Source organism: Mustela putorius, unplaced genomic scaffold (genome assembly GCF_011764305.1).
Source record: "Mustela putorius furo isolate JIRA1106 unplaced genomic scaffold, ASM1176430v1.1 tig00000580_pilon_pilon_pilon, whole genome shotgun sequence".
In the NCBI taxonomy this organism is placed as follows: Eukaryota; Metazoa; Chordata; class Mammalia; order Carnivora; family Mustelidae; genus Mustela; species Mustela putorius.
Window position 1 is genome coordinate 1,014,654 of NW_025421423.1, and position 20,158 is coordinate 1,034,811.

Genomic DNA, 20,158 nt, shown 5'->3' on the forward strand with positions numbered 1-20,158 from the left:
TACTGCATTTTCTCCTTGGTGGGAACCAGAGGAAGAGACTAAACATGAAACCTCTTGTTGCTCAAAGTGCAATTTCTTTTTTTTTTTTTTTTAAAGATTTTTTTATTTATTTGTTTGACAGATAGAGATCACAGGTAGGCAGAGAGAGAGAGAGAAGGAAGCAGGTTCCCTGCCGAGCAGAGAGCCCAATGTGGGGCTCGATCCCAGGACCCTGGAACCATGACCTGAGCCGAAGGCAGAGGCCTTAACCCACTGAGCCACCCAGGCGCCCCTCGAAGTGCAATTTCTGACATCACTCTGCTTCATCTCACTCAGCCCTTCTACACAACACTTTCCATTAAGGTATCATCATTTTGTTTAATGTTGTGAAGTTCTCTATTTACTGTGGTATTTCTTTCATTATTAGGAATTTAACAAGTCTTCTTAACTTTTTTTTTTTTTTTTTTTTTAAAGAGAGGGAAGGGGAAGGACAGAGGGAGAGGGAGAAAGAATCTTAAGCAGACTCCATGCCCAGCACAGAGCCAGACACAGGGCCCGATCTCATGATCCTGAGATCATGAACACAGCTGAAATCAAGAGTCAAACACTTAACTAATAGGGCCTGCCAGGTGCCCCAAGTCTTTTTAACAATATGCTAATATTTTTACTAGGACTGTTATTTATTTGTGTTCTGGAGACGACGTTGTATGCTCTAAGTGGCCTACCCAACCCTGTTCTTCCTAGAAGCTGAATAATACCATCCGAAGTTGCAGGTAGAGAAGTAGTTACAGGTTTTTGCACAAAACATACGGCCACGGGTGGGTTGCTTTGACTCACGGTCTTTTCTTTTCCACCGGCTTTACAAAAAAAATCATTTTTGCTGTTTTGTCATCCTTCTTTTTATAAAGAAGCTGCTGAAATGGTTCCAAATAGAACCTTAAGCCCCACAAGTATAGTCTTGCCACATTTTGCTTTGTAAGGGTTATGTTCTATTCATTACAAGTTTTTCAGAAATACAGTTTTTTCAGAATCCATCTAGAGCAAACAGAATAATCAGAATGCAAGAGTATTCACTTAAAGCATACAAAAAGGAGGGGCACCTGGGTGGCTCAGTTGGTTAAGTGTCTGCCTTTGGCTCAGGTCTTAATGCCAGGGTCCTGGGATCCAGCCCTACATCAGGCTCCCTGCTCAGCTGGAGCCTGCTTTTCTCTCTCCCTCTGGCCCTCCACCCAGCTCATCCTCTCTCCTTCTCTCAAATAAATAAAAATCTTTTTTTTTTTTTTTTAAAACAGAAGAAGAAGAAGGAGGAGCATACAAAAAGGAGAGACTGAAGTGACAGAATTTGTTCCATTGGCATTATCTAGACAGGCTCCTTGGTAACTAATACCTGTGCAAGGGTAAGAAATACAGATTGGATTAACGCATTATAGGACAACCCTATTCCTTACTTGTTCTAATGTGATCTAAATTAAAAATATACACAATCACAAGGTACCAGGGTGGCTCAGTCTATTGAGCTCTTGTCACAAGGTCTCAGGATCACAATCTCATGGGTTGTGGGATCAAGCCCCATGTGGGCTCTGCACCCAGCAGGGAGTCTGCCTGAAGATTCTTTCCCTCTGTCCCTCCCCACACTTGCTAAAACACACACACACACACACACACACACACACAGACTCACACACAATCACTAAATCAATTTATTGTGGCGCCCAACACAGGATTTGAACTCATGACCCTGGGATCAAGACCAGAGCTGAGATCAAGGGTCAGTGGCTAACTGACTGAGCTACCCAGGTGCCCCACTAAATCAATTTTCTATTGATTAATTTCACTAAATTATAGATCTACCTCTTTAAAAAAGGAGAGTCGCAAATGTTGAAGAATGATCTTGATTTGCCCTCTAGATAGTACTCTTGCTGTAAATTAAGCAATGATGTTGTTTATCAAACAATTTTCTTTCCTCTTATTCGAAAAAGGTAATTTCCAGGAAGCTAGATCATTCATCAGTGAAGATTTCAGAACTTAAGGCTATTTACAGAAATAATACTAATGGTACAACTATGATTTCTGCTTTCATTATAATCACCAGAGCCCCTTATATTACTAAGTAATTATAGCTTACTGGCTTCAATATTATCTAAGTATTCCAACAATCTCATATGAGAGACGTTAAAATTAAAAATAGTTTTATCAGGGGTGCCTGGGTAGCACAGTTCAGCATCTGACTCTTGGTTTCAGTTCAGGTTGTGCTCTCAGGGTCATGGGATCAGGCCCCGAGTTGGGCTTCATGCTCAGCATGGTGTCTGCTTGGGATTCTCTCTCCTTCTCCCACTCACCCCTCCCCCCACACTCTGTCAAATAAATCTTTTTAAAAAAGTATTTTCATTCCCCAAAAAACAAAATACAGGCAAACAAAAACCAAAACATCCATAACTCTACTAACCAGAAGTCAACATTATAAATGATTTGGTATACATACTTCTTCATCTTTCCATTATATTACAGATTTTATTAAAATAGCATCATTTATACATATAATTCTGTAGCTTGCTTTTCCCTCCTTGTTGTTATATCAGGATCTCTCCTTGTAACTATTTACCCATAGCATATTTAATGGATTAAAAGCATACCATTCTATAAACTATAGCAAAGATTTTTTAAAAATTCAATCCAGTAAGACTATTCCACAGAAAAGGTGAGTCTCAGAGAGTTGAAGTCATACCATAGGGTGAGATCTATGAACTAAAACTTTAATCTTCTGAATTCTAATGGAATATTCTACATTCAGTAGTTTCTTAAAAAAAACTGAAACATATCCAAACAGACAAAACCACCATTAGACTGAATAAAGTTTGATACGTACCTAACCACATCCGAATAATGCTCATGTAGTCTTTGTTCTTGGCAGAGAGAAGCTTGTCATAGGAGGGGCAGCCCGCCAGAAGGATGCGGTCATGGTCCTCACACATGGATATCAGGTGTTGCTCTGCACTCCGGGTGCAGCATACATGATAATGAGCCAGTTTGGTTATGGCATGTCTGATAGAATCATCAATGGTCCCACTGACTTCCCCACCTTCAATGTGAAGGATTCGGATATTCATCAAGGCGGCAGATGTAGCCAGAGCCAGGGCGTCAAACCTGTCTCCGTGAACAATCATGATATCAGGCTTCAAGCGATTAAGGACATCTGGTAGCTTCACTAGGGCCAAGCCCACTGATTCTACCATGGCTGCCTCATCTTCCCCTCTAACAATTGTGTGCAGCCTGGTGTTAATGTCGAAGTCATCTTGTTCAATCATGCGGTATGTGTTCCTAAAGGAGAAAAGAAATAAAGATATGAGAGCATGTTCAACACAGGGCCATAAAAACATATGAAAAAAGTGATAACATCAACCCTGAAGGGAGAAATATTTTATAAAATTTACTTGCTAAAATAGACAAACAAGTATACACAAAAACTAAAAAGCACAGATCATAAGTGCATAGATTGCTTATTTTACATGAATACCCCAGTGGCCACCACCCAGATCAAGACAGCACATACCTGGATAGAGAAGCACCTGAAGGAGAATTTTTTATTAAAACAGAGACCAGAGTTTTTGGTGGTTAACTTCTTTTCTTTCTCCCTGTGTAAATTTTTTAAAAAGAAATATGCTACCTAATTAAAAAAAAAGTTACTTATAAAACCAAAATGCACTTTTTTAAAAAAATAGGGAAATCAGAATACTGGACATGTCACTATACTATAAATTTCTGAATGATGAAAATTATCTTCTGAATTTGTACTGTACCACTAATGCAGCATAATTTGGAATGGGATGTAGATGTAGGTTTTACAGCATTAAATTGATTTTGAAGGGGTGCCTGAGTGGCTCAGTCAGTTAAGTGGCGAACTCTTGGTTTCAGCTCAGGTCAAGATCCTTACAGTCCCAAGTTTGGCTCCACATTCAGCAGGGAGTCTGCTCCTTCTCTCTCTTGCCCCTCCCCCTATACTTTCTCTCAAATAAATTCTTTCAATTAAAAAATTTTAAAAGTTGGCTAAAAATGCAATTTCAATTCTCTTTAATGCTTCAATAACAGCTGCAATTCTCAGTGCCTCGAAATTTTATATTATGACTAGATTTTAAAAGATTTGGCTTTTTTCCCTAAATATAGATATATTTAGAATATATAATGTAATTCTATATAGTTGTTATAAATATATTTTTAATTGGGAAATACATAAAATTATCATCCCTAAACCTGTCACTCAGCAATACCAATGTAAATCATTTTGATTTTTTCCTAGCCCCTTTATGTATATTTTATAATCTATTTTATAACCTATTTAATCCATTTTATAATCTGTTTAATCCATTTCATATAATATTTTCCCAGATCATGAAATATTCTTTACATCATTTTACATCATATGGACAGTCTAGTAGTCATTTTATAGATTCCTTGGCATTTTCCTATAAAACTATCATACTGTCTCTAAACAAAAACAGTCTATGTTTTCTTGTCTATTTCTCACTTTATTACACTGGCTGTTATAGTCTAGCACAAGCTGAAGAGAGGTGGTAAAAACAAAAATCTTTACCTTGCTCTCTCTCAGGGGGAAGCTTACTTTTATGCTAGCTGTAGGTTTTCCCACCGATGCTCTTTATCAGACTGGGGGATTTCCCTTCTATTCAAAGTCTGCTTAGAGTTTTTTTTAATAACTGGGTTAATTTTGTCAATTTTTTTTGGTATTTGTTGAGATGATCATATGTGCTTCCCCTTTATGCTGTTAAGAGGTGAGTAACACTGATGCTCAGATGTTACGTCAATCTTGATTTCCCGAGATCAACCTATTTGGTCACAATGTATTACCTGTTTTTTAAATTGCTGGATGTGATTTAATATATATTTTTAAAATTTTATGTCTATCCTCATAAGATATACTAGTCTGAATTTTTTTCTTTGTCAGGTTTTATTATCAAGTTTTTGTTTTTGTTTTTGTTTTTGTTTTAAGATTTTGAGGGCAAGAGCAAGCACAAGCTGGGCAAGAGGCGGAGGGAAAAGCAGACTCCTTGCTAAAGAGGGAGCCCAACGTAGGGCTGGATCCCAGGACCTTGGGACCATGACCTCAGCCAAAGGCAAATGCTTACCAACTGAGCCAACCAGGCCTCCCAAGATTATACTGACTTTATAAAACAATCTGGGAAAATTCCCTGCTTGTCTATTTTCCAAAAGAGTCTATGTAAGATTGGTGTTATTTCCAAACAGAGGGGGGGGAAAAAAAGACAAACCAAGAAGCAGACTTTTTTTTTTTTTTAAGATTTATTTGAGAGAGAAGAGAGAGAATTGGTGGGGAGGGGGGATAGCAGGAGAGGAAGAGAGAAACTCAAACTAACTAACTAAACTTTTTTTAGATTTTATTTATTTATTTGATAGATAGAGAGTGTGCCTGCACAAGCATGGGGAGCAGCAGGCAGAGAGAGAGAAAGAGAAGCAGGCTCCACTGAGCAGAAAGCCCGAGGTGGAGCTCGAACTCAGGATCCTGGAATCATGACCTAAGCCAAAGAACAATCTCAGAAGCTTAATCAACTGAGCCACTCAGGTGCCTCTATAAACTTTTTTTTGTTTTAAAGATTTTATTTATTTATTTGACAGACAGAGATCACAAGCAGGCTGAGAGGCAGGTGGGGATGGAGGGGAAGCAGGCTCCCGGCTGAGCAGAGAGCCAAATGTGGAGCTCAATCCCAGGACCCCGAGATCATAACCCAAGCCGAAGGTAGAGGCTTAAACCACTGAGCCACCAAGGCACCCCTCTAAACATCTTTAAAAAAAAAAAAAAAGATTTTATTTATTTATTTGACAGAGAGATCACAAGTAGGCAGAGGCAGGCAGAGAGAGAGGGGGAAGCAGTCTCCCTGCTGAGCAGAGAGCCTGATGTGGGGCTCGATCCCAGAATCCCAGGATCATGACCTGAGCCGAAGGCAGAGGCTTTAGACCACTGAGCCACCCAGGCACCCCTCATTTCACATTTTTAAAACCTTTGAATTTTTGAGCAATGTGTCAGTTTCTTCTCTACTCTTTGTAAGTATTTTCTTAGAGAAAATTGGTTTTTAGAGGCAGGTTTTTGTTTACTTTTGTTGTTCTTGTTGCCTTGCTTTTAAAGAATACTCTGAAAAGGCAATTTTACTTTAACACGAGCTTCTTTCATATATAACATGGTCATTACTAACCATCTTGGGAAGCTGCATTAATGTTTTTATGCCACAAGAGTGCACTAAATGCCACTTTACTACCAAAAACAAACCGAATGTTCACCTTTGGTTTAGACATTCTGTTCCCTCTAAGATTTCCCAACTCTCATTTTTCAAATTTAGACTATGATAACAAACCTAATGATAAACACCAGAATAAAAACCAATGACAATATAACATTCTAATTTATCTTGTAAATTAACTTTTTAAGTCTTGTTTCCTACCTACTACTTGATGCACTATTGATCTATACATGAGTTTTAAGAAAGCAGTACCATTAGAACTCACAAAACATATAACAGGAAGTTTCATTATTAGAGTCACACACCATGTAAGTGGCATTTCTCCTGAATGTAACAGGTAATGATAAAAATATTTATAGCTATCATTTATCGAGCACCTATTAAGCAGCTACTCTGTGTAATGGACAATTTGTATCACTATCTCCATTCTTCACAGTAACCTACAACATAGGCTTTCACTCCATTTTATAACTGAGGAACCTGAAGATGCAACTTCTCCAAGGCCATATAAAAAGTAAGGGGGAGAGCTGGGATTTGAAGATAGGTTCACTTGGCTACAAGATCCAAGCTCTCTCTAGTACACCAGGTTGCAATGAAGGATATTATAAGAAAATGCTTTCATCTTACCCGTAGTCATCTATCAGGTGAGAGCCAAGTACCACCACATCAAGTTCAAAGAACTCAGGTTCCATTTTAATGCCAAACATGATTGGGGCAAGTTTAGAATAATCAGCACGGTTGCAAGTGGCAACACAAACCCGAAGTTTTCGGTTATTCCCATTCTTCTCCATGACTTGTTTCTTTTGTTTTGAGACGTTCTTAAAATAGAGTTCCTAGAGTTGCAAAAATAAAAATTATTTATCATCAGAATGATAGGTCCTAGATAAAAACACAGAATTTTCTAGTTCTAAGCCTTTTAACCATGATTTAATACAGTGCTTCTTAACCTTTTTTTCCACCCCTGCTCCTGTGTGACACACCCACTGGTATATCCAGAGCTAGGAAATTCCTGCTGACTAATTCCACCCCTTTCTCTCACACTCAAGAAAACACACTGGAATACAATTATGAAACAGTGACATAAATCCGCTCCCTTTTAAAAGCAAGCAAACGTCAGTTCTTTATTAGTTAGAAATTACTTACCACACCTCACAACTGATCCCAACATACCAGACTACTGAGAATAACTGATCTAGTTCAACTCCCTCTCTTTACAGAAAGGGAAACACACGTCTTGAGAGAGGAAATTACTTCCCCAAGATTCAAGATAACATCTTATAAGGGATAAGATCTATTTACCCTCACACTAAACACCCACTATATACAAAGCCCTGTGATTGGTGTCGAGGAAGAGAAAGGTAAAATAAAAAAGCCTACCTCCAAGGCCTCATTAGCCCCTATAGCCAGTGCCTATAAACCTCTGACAATTCCAAATGCCTACCAGGTATCTCCTGACCCATACACACCTTAAAGTCAATCACCCAAACCGAACTCATTTTTTCCCCTCATTTCCTTTCCTCCTTGCTTGTTCTCTAACTCAGTTATGAACTTCCATTCACCCAAAAGCCTTGACCCTGGACATCCTTGTCTTCTCTGTCCCTTACTCTGTACCTACTAAGCCCTGTCAGTTCCACCTCCTTAATCTCTCTCTTTTTTTTTTTTTTTTTTTTTAAAGTAGGCTCCATGCCCAGCGTGGAGATCAATGCTGAACTCACAACCCTGAGATCAAGACCGGAGTTGAGATCAAATCAGACGTTTAACCAGCTGAGCCACCCAGGCACCCCTCCACCTCCTAAATATCTTTCAAAACTAGCTCCTCCTCTTCATCCCCACCAGGACATCCCCCAGTCCATCCTCTCATTTTAGGTCTGAACCATTGTTAACAGCTGCCAAAGTAGTCCGCCTATCTCTAGCCTTGCCCTGCCTCCCACAGACTTTCAGAGTGATCTTTCCAAAGTTCAGAAATTTGATTACCATGCTCAACAGAATATACAACCTATGAATAAAGTCCAAATTACTGATCTGGACCTACCCCATCTTTCCAACCACTTCGCCCTGACCTACAATTACCCTTACTCTGTGCCAAAGCCACACTAAAATACCTATAGTTCTACCAGTGAGTCTCCAAATCTCTGTATATAGTATTGTAGATATATGTACCCTTAGGTTAAATTTCCTTTCCCTCTGGCCTGGGCTTCTCCTCATCCTTCAAAACTCGGTCTAAGTGTTGCCTCTTCTTGAAAACCTCTACATAAACTTCAGTTCCTCTTCACTTCACCCCTTTTAGCTGCTACCTTCCTCTGAGCACTATGGCCCTTCCAAACACATATATAGTTTTGCTTGACTCCTCTCCCCACATCCACCCACTCTCCTCCCGCCATCTATAGCCTCCATTCAAAGTAAAAATCATGGGTAAGGGATAAGAGATGTTCTAAACTTCTCTGTATCAAATGTAAAATTCCACCTCATGGAGTCAATGCTTTTGCTTCAATGTCAATATTTAGACTTTGCCATCAGGCATACAAAGAAGCTTGAATAAAGATGCCAGGAGTAGGGGAGTTACCCTTTAATCAGGGTAAACTCTAAACCCTTTAAATCAGGGTAAACTCTAAACCCTACTGGAAATCTCATCAGCTGCCATCTCATCTCTATTAGGCTCAAACTCCTGTGAGAACACAAACTGCCCCATCATTAGGCCCATTCTGAACTCAACAGTCTCTGGTCAAAGCTAATTCCACCCAACAGAAAGCATTTATGTCAAGAGAGCTGTATTCACTAGTTCTAAGCACTACCTAATCATTAAAGACAAAAATGTTTCTCCAAAAATGGCTGTCTTAAATGTTGTTGTACATAATCCTTCCTTCAATGATCATTAAATTTAAGCTGAATAAAATGTTGGTGATACTCAACTTGCTGGGTGAGGCAGAGCAAATCTTTCATGGTTGGTCAATTTGTTTTTATTTTAAAAAGAATGTAAACATCACCTCACAATACTAAAATGCTTAGTATTTACCAAATAACTCAAAAGTGATTTTACTAAAATCGAGAGTAAAGCAGCCAAATAAATAAACTATGAAAAAGGCAAAAATGTTACTAAGGCCAAAGCTTTTTTCAGGAAAGGAGTTAAATCTTTAAAATATGGCAAAATGCCTCTTTAAAGGGAGAAGTTTGGGGTTTTCTAAAATAACTTTAACTTACTTCTTAGGTAGTAAAATTCACATGGTTTAAAACTGAGAAATAACAAGAGGCGATATAGCAGAGTCTTCTCATCTGTGCTCTACAGCCATGCAGTTTTTCTCCCTGGAAGCTAGAAGTTACTAGTTCTTGTCTATACTTTCATAGGTAAACCATGCATAAATAAAATAAATAAAGATGTATTTGCTTATAAATACATACAACATACACTATACAACTGATAACATTCTATAAACTGATGTTGTATCCCCTGCTTTTAAAAATGCTTTTAATTATGCTTCTGAATTGAATGGTAAAATGGGAAACTTTAAAGGCACTGAAAATATCAAAACGAAAATGCAAAGTTTTGAAAGTTGCTGGCCATCATCCCTTTAAATATATGAAGGGTTATGAGAGCCCCAAAAGTAAAAACAATCAATGTCACAAACATTTAGTATCTACTCTGTGCGGAGCACTATAAAGAAAGCTGAGACACACAGAGAACTGAAAATGACCCTGCCTCATATTTAGAAACCTTAAAATTAGTACCTGAAACCAGCCGACATAATAGATGTTAGCTAGTTCACTTTTCCAAATAGAAGCCCCAGAAACAATAAATTTTTTTCTCAGCCCTGTATACATTATTTGCTCTGGATCAGGGATCATACCCAAAGATACATTTTTATACTGAGAACTATGACCAGAGTCCCCATGACCAAGATAGAATGAATAAATGGCAAAACAATGAATAAGTGACAAAATGGACTTAAACTGTAATAGGACAATTTAAGTTACATAAAGTACAATGTAAGGCAAAACTCAGTTCTTTACATGGTGAAATACGAGACAGTAATTAAAATGGATGGACTATGTCTACATTTGTCTATATTAATAAATCTCAGAAACAGAGCATTAGAGGAAAACAGCAAATTCTAAAAAGTTAGATACAAATAGGGTACCAAGTTTTTCAAAACATGTAAAACATTACTGTATGCTATTTACTGATCTACAGCAAAGTTCCACACCAACTCAGGGAAGTAGTTACCTCTGGAGAGGGAGGGAAGGGAAAGAAAAATGGGGTTTCGGGCTTTAGCTAACATTTTTTTTTTTAAACCATACCATAAGCAGAGATATGAAACAAACACGGTAACATATTAATATGTGTTAAATCTCAGTGACTGGTAGAAGGTGTCATACTGTCTTCTGTCCCTTTAAGCACATTTGAAATTTCCATTCTTAAAAACAAGAACTCTTTTAAATAGATACTGTGAAGTAGGTGTGTTGTCCAGAGCCACTCACCACCCCCCCACAAACACCCCAACCTAAAGCTCAGAAAATTAGGAGGGACTGGATTTGCCCCCCATTTCACCTATGAATTCCAAAATTGTAACTAAAATACAAATAAATGCGAGAGAAGTATGCTTTCATCTTGAATTCACTGGCAATCTCTGAGAAACCCAATTCTGAAAGACCACTTCCTGCGAATATTCTCTCAAGACTGACCATTTTAAATAGACGAAAGGTGATCAGCACTTTCCAGAAAAATATTCCACTCAACTGTGGAAAAAGACAAACATCTGGCTCAGTCACTGGGCAGAGGAAACAGTAACAACAAACATTTGAGAAGTACTTCTGAGGTGCTAAGCACTGTGTTAAAAACTTTGTAAGCATTAACCATTTCATCCTGACAGTCCTCTCACTAGCCCCATTTTACAGAGGGGGACCCTGAAGTATTGCCAAAATAATTTACTTGCCCCAAATCACAGTTAATAATTGCCAGAACCACAAATCAAACCTAGCCTACAGGATACTGCCACATCCAGTGTTTGCCTAGTATCTGATCATTAACATCCTTGGAACTTCTTTGGACCAGGTCCTGCCAGGCCCCATGGCAATGAAAAGAACATGATATATGCAGCAGGGATGAGACTCAGGACCAAGAAGGAAGGGGCTATCTAAAAGCGGCCTGGAATTCAGAAACCTATTCCTGAACTGCAGTTTGCTTTGGCTTCTTCCAGAGCCTCTACAGCTGGGTTCAACAGTAAACTCAGACCGCTAAATTGCACTCCTCCTTTCGGAGAAGCCAATACTTTAGCGTTCTCTAACAATTTAACGGGTGTGCTCCGACTGGGGAGGAAAAATAAACACCTATCAAACTCCCGAGGAAGCCCAGACTCAGAACGTAGTCAGGGTTCGGCGCAGATCTTCAATACCATCGTTTAGTTCAACCCTTTAAACCCCAAGGCCACTTGTCTGTCAAGGAGCTCTCCGCCCTCTCCTGCACACCTCCGTAACAGCACCTCACTATCTCCCAGGACAGCCCGCTTTCTTACTGGACAGCACTGCTCGTGGGTGGGAGCCCTCCCCCGCTGCCGGCTACTCGCCAGCGGCCCGCCACGAACCTGTCTGCTCCCCGTGCCGGGAATACAGAGGGGCCCTGGCACGTAGGCCTGCGGAAGACAGGGCGACGCCCGGGTCTCGTGCGGGCCCGGGAACGCCGGGAGGTCCAAGCTGCGGGACTGCGGAGGCCACGAGACAGGGGCCGGAGCAGGAGGCCGCGGGGCGCCCGGAGGATGCTCTCCCCGGCGCGTCCCCCGGTCCCGGCCAACGCGGGGCTCTCACCAGACGCTGGCGCGCAGCTCCCTCCCAGGCCGCCGCCGCGTCCCGCGGGCTACAGCCGAACGTAGCAACTGAAGGCGGGCCCGCGCAGGTCAGCCCCGGCGGCTTCCGCAAGTCCGCCACGCGCGTAAGAGACTCTAGTCTCGACCCCAGCCCCGCACGCCCCTGCACGCCCCAGCACACGTCCCCCCGGCACCGAATCGGCGAACGCGCCCTTACGTAACCTGAGAGCGACCCTCTGATTGGCTGCGCCCGGCAGAGCCCCACCCCCTTGCCAAACGGTTTTTGAAAGGGGTCGACCGGGAAGGGTGGAGTGTTTCGCGTTGTTGTGGCGGACTCCGGCGGCGTGTTGCCGCCCCGACGCGTAGTGCTCCGCGGCCCACGCACGCTGGAGAGCCCGGGTCTTCGCACGTGGAAGCTATTTTGGCCTTGCACCCAAGGGAGAATTACGCCTCCTCTTCCCTGAGGCATTTCATAGGCCCTGACCAAAACAATACTGTCGTGCCGCCGGTCCGCCCCAGAGCCATCTTTTGAGATAAAAGCCTCGCCACTGCCGGATGGTGTCTGCTGGAAGACTGATGGAGTGTTGATAATGAACCAAACAAGGCACTTACCAGCTGATTATAAGGCGCTCCGCCTGGGCCTCCTTTTAGGGAACCTTCTGCCAGTCGGGCCGGGGAAGTCCAGAGGGGAACTTGGCGGAAGAGGGCTCCCACGGCGCCCGATAAAGACCTTTTTTTTTTTTTTTTTTTTTTTAAAGATTATTTATTTATTTATTTGACAGAGATCACAAGTAGCAGAGAGGCAGGCAGAGAGAGGGGGAAGCAGGCTCCCCGCCCAGCAGAGAGCCCCACAGGGGACTCAATCCCAGGACCCCGAGATCACCACCCCAGCCGAAGGCAGCGGCCCAAGCCACTGAGCTACCCAGGCGCCCCTGATAAAGACCTTTTAATGATCTTTTCAAATTACCGAGTCACCAATGACAAACTTCGACTGAGTTGGTGTTAAAAAACATTACAACATTTTTTACCACCATTGAATAATTGACCATAGGTGAAACTTAACTACACATCCAGAGTTCTTGCTCGGAGGCGAATTTCAAACCCTAACTTTTCATTTCATGTATTTCATTTAATTAATGAAGCTGTAAGTTACAGAGTACTTAGGAACTAGCATTTCTCCAGCAACTAGCCTGGAGCTACTAAAAGGTTATTTTCAGCCACAAAATGACAGACTTTAAGGGGATTTGTGTAAGGAAGTGCCAACAGATTTTATTAAATATCACTTTGGATAGTATGTGGAGAATGGATTGGCACTGAAAGAATGGTGGCAGTGAAAAAAAAATAATCTGGAAGGATACATAAAAAACTGGTCCCGCTGACAGGGCCGGAAGGAGATGGACTTTTCCACCAAATACCTATTTATAATATCTTTTGTGTTTTGTAATATATGCACATGTTGCATGTTAAAGAGAACAAAAATGTTAAAAATGGTGACAGTGAAACTCAAATGGATGATATGAGATTGAATTTGGAAGCAGAATTGAAAATTATGAATTAGGTATGAGGGAATGAGAGAAAAGGATGGAAACAAGGATGACTTCCAGGTGTCTGGTGTTAGTAATTGGGTGATTGGTGCTATTTATCAAGATGAGAGAAAAGCTGAGGGAGTGACCACGTTTGGGAAGTTTAAAGTAAAGTTTTATTTTGGGATATATTTGAGATGCCTATTAAGTGAACAATAAGATATATGAATCTGAGCATAGATTCACCAGAGAGTGCGTTAGTTTTCTATTGCTGCTACAACAAATTATCTTAAACCTAGTGGTTAAAAACTAATGTATTATCTTGCAGTTCTCTCCAGAACTCAGGAGTCTGAAATGAGTTTTACCCAGCTAAAATCAAAGTAGCAATATAGATATCATCACAAGAAAAGAAAATTGAACTGTTTGGTGACAGATGTTAGCTAAACATAATGGTGATCACTTCACAATATATACATATATCAAATCATTTCACTGTATACTTGAAAGTAATATATAATATCTCAAATATATGTCTTTTTTTTTTTTAATTTTTAAGGTATCAGTGGGTCAGCCTTCCCTAGGGGGCAGTAGACAATCTACTTCCTTGCCTTTCCTTGGCTACAGGCTGCCCTCATTCCTTGGTTTGTGGCCCCTCTGACCTCTGTTTCCCTTGTCACATTTCCTCTTCCTTCTTGACTTAAAAAGACTCTTGTGATTATACTCCAGGATATTCTTCCCCTCTCAAAAGCCTTAATCAGGGACGCCTGGCTGGCTCAGTTGGTTAAGCAGCTGCCTTCGGTTCGGGTCATGATCCCAGCGTCCTGGGATCGAGTCCCACATCGGCTCCTTGCTCCACAGGGAGCCTGCTTCTCCCTCTGACTCTGCCTTCCACTCTGTCTGCCTGTGCTCGCTCTCTCTCTGACAAATAAATAAATAAATAAAATCTTTAAAAAAAAAAAAAAAGCCTTAATCACATTGTCAACATTGTCAAAGTCTCTTTTCTATATAAGGGGACATTCACAAGTTCTAGGGATTAAGACATGGCTCTTCGGGAGCTATTTTGCCTAACACAAGTGGTATCAAAACCCCAGGGAAATGTTCAAGATGGGCACATTGCTTTTATTTTATTTATTTATTTATGCTTTTTTAGGGATTTTATTTATTTGAGACAGAGAGGTACAGAGAGAGCATGAGCCATGGGAGAGGCAAAGGGAGAAGAAGAGGGAGAAGCAGGCTTCCTGCTGAGCCAGGAGCACTATATGGGGCTCAATATATGGATTGATATGGGGCTCATGGGGCTCGATATGGAGCTCAATATGGGGTTCGACCCCATCATGACCTGAGGCAAAGGCAGACATTTAACCATCTGACCCAATCAGGCACTCCAAGATGGGCATAAACTTATATAAACTTTTAAACTTACATGCCAGGGGCACCTGGCTGGCTCAGTCAATGGAGCATGTGACTCTTGATCTCGAGGTTGTGAGTTGGATCCCCACATTGGGTGCAGAAATTACTTAAAAATAAAATCTTTAGGGGCACCTGAGTGGCTCAGTTGGTTAAGCCTCTGCCTTTGGCTCAGGTCAAGGTCTCAGCGTCCTGGGATGGAGCCCCACATTAGGCTCTCTGCTCAGTGGGGAGCCTGCTTCCCCCTTTCTCTCTGCCTGCCTCTCTGCCTACTTTTGATCTCCATCCATCAAATAAAATCTTTTAAAGAAATAAAACAAAGTCAAATAAAATCTTTAGGGCGCCTGGGCGGCTCAGTCGTTGCATGTTTGCCTTCAGCTTGGATCATGATCCCAAGATCCTGGGATCGACCCCCTGAATTCGGGGGGGTCGTCCCTGCTCAGTGGGGAGCCTGCTTCTCCCTCTTCCATTCCCCCTTCTTGTATTCCCTCTCTCACTCTCTGTCAAATAAAATATTTTTTAAATAAATAAAATATTTTAAAAATAATAGTTACATGTCATATCACCAAATATCCAGAAAAGAACACTAATTTTTCTCTTAAAACTTAAAAAAAATTTTAGGGGCACCTGGGTGGCTCAGTGGGTTAAAGCCTCTGCCTTCAGCTCAGGTCATGATCCCAGGGTCCTGGGATCAAGCCCCCCATGGGGCTCTCTGCTCAGCAGGGAGCCTGCTTCTCTCTCTGCCTGCCTCTCTGCCTACTTGTGATCTCTCTCTCTCTGTCAAATAAATAAAATCTTTAAAAAAAACAAAAAATTTTTAATTTAAAAAAACAGTATTTATGTTCAGTTTTTAAAAATCTGGATGCTCATTACATGGGTGTGTTTAATTTGTTAGAATTCAAATTGTACCCTTGAGATATCTGTGCTTCTTTATGTATCTTGTATTACATATATTTTCTTAAAGATTTTATTTATTTTTGACAGAGATCACAAGTAAGCAGAGAGGCAGGCAGAGAGAGAGGAAGGGAAGCAGGCTCCCCACCAAACAGAGAGCCCAACACGGGGCTCAATCCCAGGACCCCGGGATCATGACCCGAGCCAAAGGCAGAGGCTTTAACCCACTGAGCCACCCAGGCGCCCCAGTATTACATATTTTTAACATACTTAATGCTTAAGTTATGGCTAGGAAAAATGTAACTAGAAATACAAATACTTTGAATAAAGATAATATAGTTTTGAGGATTTTTGCACTTATTAAGCCACTCAGATTTTATGTTTGACCAATATTGAAAATTTTATATTTTCATATATAGTTCGAATAGTTCTGTGTTCATGGAATCACTTAACCTTGAAATGAAACTGAAATTAATGAAATGAAATGACCCTCTTTTTTAGACTTTTTCTTTATGTTCTCTTGAGATGAAGTTGCAGCAAGGAACTGTAGGAGGCATTTCCTTTTGGCTTTCTCAGATCACATTTCTACCCATACCATTACATTTCCAGATCTCTGTTACTTTGCTATTTAACAGTTGTGAATTTAACATATCAAAATCTTCTCACGTCATTGTTTATGTTTGGTTTGGTTTCCTTTGGCTTTAATCTACAAGTTGCAAAAAAAGTACATATGGCTTTATGATATAATAAAATCAAATTTTCCATAATTACTCCATAAGCAGAATTACAGTTTCAAACATTTATGGCATAATTGGGTTATCAGAGAATCCTAAGTCTTAAAAGATCATCTAACCCAACCTTCTCATCAAAGGAGGAGACCTCTCGAAACCATCCCTGACAGATGTTCATCTGACCACTTTAGGAACATTTCTTTTAATAGGGGCTTTTTTGCTCTTTTATTTGGTGGTTTAGTTGTAAAGTACTCGCCTCTCTATAAAGTCTACCCAAGTATTAGCATCCCATTATCATAACTACTTTGTTTATATTCTCTCAGTACTTGGAACAACCTTAAGGTGTAGATTCTATCACTCCCATTTTATAGATAAGGAGACTGAAGTGCGAAAGGGAAAGTTGCCTAAGGTCACAGAGTTGTTAAGCAGAAGATCCCACATGTTTAGACACTACCTGGTGTTTCCTCTTTCTACTAAACAGAGCCTTTCTTATGATAGAAAACTATCTTCAGGTTGCACTTGCTCATCGCTCTTTGGGTATGCTGTTCCCCTAGTTAAGAATTGACATAACTCTTCTGTTATCCAGCCCACATCTCTCTGAATCACTCACATAAACGTCTTTAAGAGACTTTTAAAGCGATCTCCTTTAAAATCAAGAATACAGGAGACACTGGGTGACTCAGTCAAGTTGAGCGAGGAACTCTTGATTTTCACTGAGGTAGTGATCTCAGGACCCCAGGATTGAGCCACACACGAGCCAACCCCCCCACCCCATGGGCTCCATGTAGGGGCTCCACGGTCTGTGGAGTCTCCTTATCCCCCCACTAAATAAAATCTTTTTTTTTTTCTCTTTTTTAAAAAAGATTTTATTTATTTGAGAGAGAGAGAAAATGGGGGAAGAGGGAAGTGGGAGAAGCAGGCTCCCCACTGAGCAGGGAGCCCCACTTGAGGGAGACCCCAGATAGTTTTTTTTATTGTGTTATGTTAGCCACCATACAGTATATCATTAGTTTTTGGTATAGTGTTCCAAGATTCATTGTTTACATATAATACCCAATCCTCCATGCAATACATGCCTCCTTAATACCCACCACCAGGCTCACCAATCCTCCCACGCCCCTCCCCTCTAAATTAAATAAAATCTTAAAAAATAAACACAATAAAATCAAGGTATACAATGTCTAAGACAGTCTCCTGATGTACTAATTTTATAAAGCCTTCAAAAAAGAAAATGAGGCCAGTGTGGCCCTTTTTAAAAAAATAAACTTTTCAGGACACCTGGGTGGCTCAGTTGGTTGGCCTTGGGCTCAGGTCATAATCCCGGGGTCCCAGGATCGAGTCCCGCATCGGGCTCCCAGCTCCACGGGGAGTCTGCTTCTCTCTCTGACCTTCTCCTCACTCATGCTCTCTCTCACTGTCTCTCTCTCAAATAAATAAATAAATCTTTAAAAAAATAAAAATAAAAAAATAAACTTTTCACTGAAGTGTAACAAAGATACTTGCACATAATAAGTATGTGTTGATTTCTGAATTTTCACGAAGTGAACATACCTGCATAACTACCACTAAAAGAAAGAAAACATTGCCAGTGTCTGTGGGCTGTCTATGCAAGGGCTGCCTATCCATGACCCAGGGAAAGCCCCAGCACCAAGGCTGTGCTAGTAATAGACACAATGGTATTGATTAAGCACATTAAACTAGCTCTCTGAAGCATTTAGACCACGGAATACAGGGAGGATTGGCCAGTTGGGAGTGAAGTGGAAAATGAGGCACAAAAACAGACACAACAGATATGCTACAGAAGGTAGAACATGTGGGCTGTAGGGAGAGAATTCAGTCCCTGACTTGCCTTGGATCCTGCACAACTTCAACCCATATGAATTCTTAAAAAAAAATCCTTTGTTTCTTAAGAGGCTCTGTTCCTCACAATCAGATGATACTAACACCAAAAGTGTAAACAGGAAGAAACTCTAACCCCATTATTTCAACTCCCAACTCCAACCAGTCGGTAGTGGCTTCTTGGAGAACTGTGTGGAAGATGACTCTGATGCTGAGTTCAAAGGAAAAAACACCTGGGCTATCAGCTGTGATGTTTTTCAGGGAGGAGGGGAGGAAGGCAGGGATGGTGCCATGTACTTGCCATTCCTGCCCTTAGCCAATTTCACGAAGAAATCCAGACATGGAAAAAATTGAGCAACTAACCACCATATTAAGCTGGATATTTCTGTTCAATAAATATCCTTTTGTTAACTGTTCCCCTAGCCCCACTCTATATATCAGGCACAACACCTTTAATTGCCAGAACCTCTTGAGTACATAAAAATAAAACACATCTTACAAACCAGATATCACTGCATAAGCCAGATTGCTAATAGCCCAATCAAGTCATCTAGGCACCTCCTCAGAACAGACAGAACTGCTCTTGTTGCACTGATGATGACAGATGAGAAAGCAATTCTTTCCCCTTTAGGGAAAGCATGTAAGGATTAAGGTTACATTGACTGAAAATAATTCAGTAATATCCTGAACTCTGTGTGTCCACTTCAGGTTTGCGAGCATGAGATGGAAAGATATGCTTACAAAGGTAGTGATTAAGACATTCATAACAAGAACAGAAGCCTCTTGAAATCAGGACCATTCACTCATTCTTCATATCCTCAATTACTAATCAGCTTATGTGAACCAGTCAGCTCTTTAGAGCACCTCTAGTGGTGAGCCCTCCCCATGCCAGCTCTCCCAATTAGAGAAAAAAAAGTATAAATAAATACGACTATGTGTTTGTTTTTGTGAAATGTTGCCCTTCATTCAAATTTTTAAGTGTATTTTTCTTTATGAGCTATGAAACCATCATATTTCCAACCAGTAAGTAATTTTATTTCTTATCTGTCTGCTAGGAAAATGAGGGAAGCCAGAGAGAGCTCAGCCATCCCTGACTAATTGGAGTTCAGAAAGTTTAATTTGCACAGCTATTCTGGAAGAACTGCAAAAGTACTTAAAACTAGTTTATCTTTAACTTTGACTCTGTTATAACAAGTTAGATCAACAAAATTGTGTTCTAAAAGTTATGTTCTAAAATAACTGCTCATGAAAGAGTTCTGTGAGAAGGATGTTCTTGTGGACTTGCAAGGACCTGGCTAAGATGGGTAGCACACAGTGCCAGCAACAAGCCCTGGGAGAAATTTCATGATTTCTCAGTATAGGCTGAGGAACCAGCCAAGGTACTAGCCCCAAATCCCTGGAGCTGAGGAAGAGCCCACACCTGGCAGTCAGCATGAAGCTGAAGCTGAAGATGAGGTCCCACATGGACATTCCTTCGGAGTACTGAAGTGGGCTTCGTCATACCTGTGTGAATGCTTAAGACAACCAAATACATGGGGTGCCCCGGTGGCTCAGTCAGTTAAACGTGCAACTCTTGATTTTGGCTCAGGTAATGATCTCAGGGATCATGAGATTGGGCTCTTCACCGGGCCCTACCCACCCCTCAATTAAAAAAAAAAAAAGACATCCAAATACACATAATTAACGTCTACAAACCCTAAGCATGAACATAAGCCTCAACCTTTCTC

General features: G+C 40.8%; 1 protein-coding gene and 1 long non-coding RNA gene across 4 annotated transcripts in view; one reads left to right on the forward strand and one right to left on the reverse strand.

The window, feature by feature from the left end:
• GNE (glucosamine (UDP-N-acetyl)-2-epimerase/N-acetylmannosamine kinase) overlaps window positions 1–20,158 on the reverse strand; it is a 44,182-nt gene that overhangs the window by 18,772 nt on the left and 5,252 nt on the right. The window contains exons 1-3 of one of the 3 annotated variants that reach the window (XM_004747591.3): window positions 12,039–12,252; window positions 6,870–7,075; window positions 2,846–3,297 (exon numbers count right to left, since the gene is read on the reverse strand). In XM_004747591.3, coding sequence (XP_004747648.1) covers window positions 2,846–3,297; window positions 6,870–7,033 — 616 coding nt within the window. In that variant the 5' untranslated portion in view covers window positions 7,034–7,075; window positions 12,039–12,252. Of the gene's footprint in view, window positions 1–2,845; window positions 3,298–6,869; window positions 7,076–11,818; window positions 12,253–20,158 lie in introns of those variants that run through there. The other 2 variants (XM_004747590.3, XM_004747589.3) reach the window with 2 other exon arrangements.
• On the forward strand, window positions 165–1,623 carry LOC123392462. The gene is made up of 2 exons (XR_006607178.1): window positions 165–342; window positions 1,272–1,623. It is a non-coding gene; the product is annotated as an uncharacterized LOC123392462 (long non-coding RNA).